The 2,192-nt window shown below is 42.8% G+C and overlaps 1 protein-coding gene across 1 annotated transcript; it reads left to right on the top strand.

Moving 5' to 3' along the window:
• Positions 1-239: 239 nt before the first annotated feature.
• LOC124671133 lies at positions 240-1,628 on the top strand. Its single transcript, XM_047207557.1, has one exon. The coding sequence runs from the start codon at positions 240-242 to the stop codon at positions 1,419-1,421; it is 1,182 nt and encodes a 393-aa protein (XP_047063513.1). The 3' UTR covers positions 1,422-1,628.
• Positions 1,629-2,192: the final 564 nt, after the last annotated feature.

Genomic DNA, 2,192 nt, shown 5'->3' with positions numbered 1-2,192 from the left:
GAAATTAAAAGGCATCACAACATAAACAAATAAATAAATAGTAGTATAATGTATCAGGTTCCACATATGATTGCACATTGCTGTCACTAGCGCTAGAACTCCACTCGTAGTTTCTCTCTTCTAGTTTAATGTTACTAGTAATTTTAGCATACCACCTAAATTTATCTTGTATGTTAATATTCAGATCTCTTCTAATTTTCTGTCTTGATCTTCTTCTGTTCTGCAGAGAGTTAGCTATCATGCAAAGCCCCAGCAAACTGCCTGACACCCTTGTCTGTGAATCCGTTGCTGTGTCTGGACTCCAAGGTTGGGCAGACCTCCCAGATGGCCTGCTTCAGTCCATAATTGCTTTGTCTGGATCATTCATCGACCTTCTTGCATTTGCTGGCACATGCCGCTCTTGGCGTGTTGCATTCTCATCGTACCCATCCAAATCAAGCATTCGCACTATGTTACCACCTCTCCTCATCCGCCCCAATGTTCGTGTCAAAGCTCCTCATCTCCCTTCTAACAATGGTCATCGCAAGCTACGCATTTGCCAGGTCATAGATCTATCTAAGCAAAACACCACCTTTCGCTGCCAGATTCCTAAAGAAACTTTGCAGATGATGCATTTTGCTGGCTGTTCCTATGGTCATCTGATCTGTTGCCGGCGTCGTTATTGTGTTGTTGTTGATGTGTTCAGTGGTGCAGAGGTTTCACCTCCACGTCTCCCATCCAGCAATGACTGTGAAGAGTTCTACTATAGTGGCACTTTGACAGCTCCCCTTGCATCACCCAAATCGCATCTCCTCATCAGTACTCAGATATCCCTATTTGATTGGCCAGTTGGCAGTGACACTTGGTTTGAACTCCAACTTGATGATGCACGTATAGAACAAATTGTGGAATTCAATGGTAAGTTCATTGCGATGGATTATCATTATAGGATCTACACTTTGCAGCTGGCTCCCCGGCTTGGTTTGCAGGAGATAAAAACTGAGTGGTGGGACGGCATGGCTGAATGCCCATATTTAAGACCATGGCTAGTGGTCTGTGGTGACATGCTTCTAATTGTTGATCATTGCATCAACTTATCATATGGAGCACCAGTGACCTATAGACCCTACCGCCTCGATATGACTACAAAGCTGGCAAAATGGGTGGAGGTGAAGAAGCTGGACAGCTGGGCACTCTTTGTTGGTGGTGATGTGAGGAGCACGCCGTTTTCTTGCATGAATCCAGAACTATGGGGAGGGAAGAGGAACTGCTTGTACTATGCCCATTACTCTCAACCTATGAGCATACATGGGTTTGGTGACCAGGCAGATGTGGTGTGGGATCGATCAACCGATCCTGACCTTCTGTACAAAAGGAACTGGTACCGCCAGCTGCAGGCCCTCTGGGTGTATCCAAGCATGTTCTACTCAGATGACGAGTGACTGTCCTATGCATTTGCAGTTTCTGCTCTAACATTTTCTTTGTAAAATTTCCACCTCCCAAGAGAGAGCAGAAACTTTTCCAGCTTGGACAGGGATACATCATGGAGGCAGGATTACTCAAGGTTTCGCCATTCTGGTTTTAGAACTTTGCAGGAGATGTTTATGGTGTACTTAGCGCTTACTCCAGCTTCTGCCGTTTGTTTAACTGTTCACCCTTTTGATGTGCCATTTAATCTATCACTGGATGGATGTGTGTACTTACCAACATACTGCTTTTATGTGGTAGAACTGGCATGTCTTGCATTCTTTCCCTGTTTCAACTCTTTTTATTGTAGAATGGTGTATTTTTTACCCTTTTTTATCTATGGAATTTTTCTATGATTTATTGTTGATTGCAAGTGAGTGGCCAAGGCATTTTGATTGTGCATCTGAATCTTTGAATAATTTTACTGCCCAGTAGCACTACCAAATGGATCAAATAGAAGTGGAACTTTCATCAGTGGTATTGAAACTATTGCACAATCACCATAAGCATTATATTCACCAAAGTAGATCATGTTCGTGGTGTGGTCTGCTCTTGTACGTGGGTGCTAACCTCTTTGTATGTTCTGGGCTTCATTTTCACAATACAGGAATACAGGATATCTGAACTTTAGTGCAGATTTTTGCTCACTGAACCAAATTATTGCAAATGAAGTGGTTGCATTGCTTGTAGGATTATAGCACCTGATCAAGGAACTAAATAACTCAGTGTTATTTGTAAGTATATGA

This window comes from Lolium rigidum, chromosome 1 (genome assembly GCF_022539505.1).
Source record: "Lolium rigidum isolate FL_2022 chromosome 1, APGP_CSIRO_Lrig_0.1, whole genome shotgun sequence".
NCBI classification, from domain to species: domain Eukaryota; kingdom Viridiplantae; phylum Streptophyta; class Magnoliopsida; order Poales; family Poaceae; genus Lolium; species Lolium rigidum.
Note: the sequence above shows the minus strand (reverse complement) of the source record. Positions and strands in the feature narration are given on the sequence as shown.

What these genes read in the sequence shown, in the direction of transcription:
- LOC124671133 (XM_047207557.1), top strand. Translation starts at nt 240, where the DNA reads ATGCAAAGCCCCAGCAAACTGCCTGACACCCTTGTCTGTGAATCCGTT.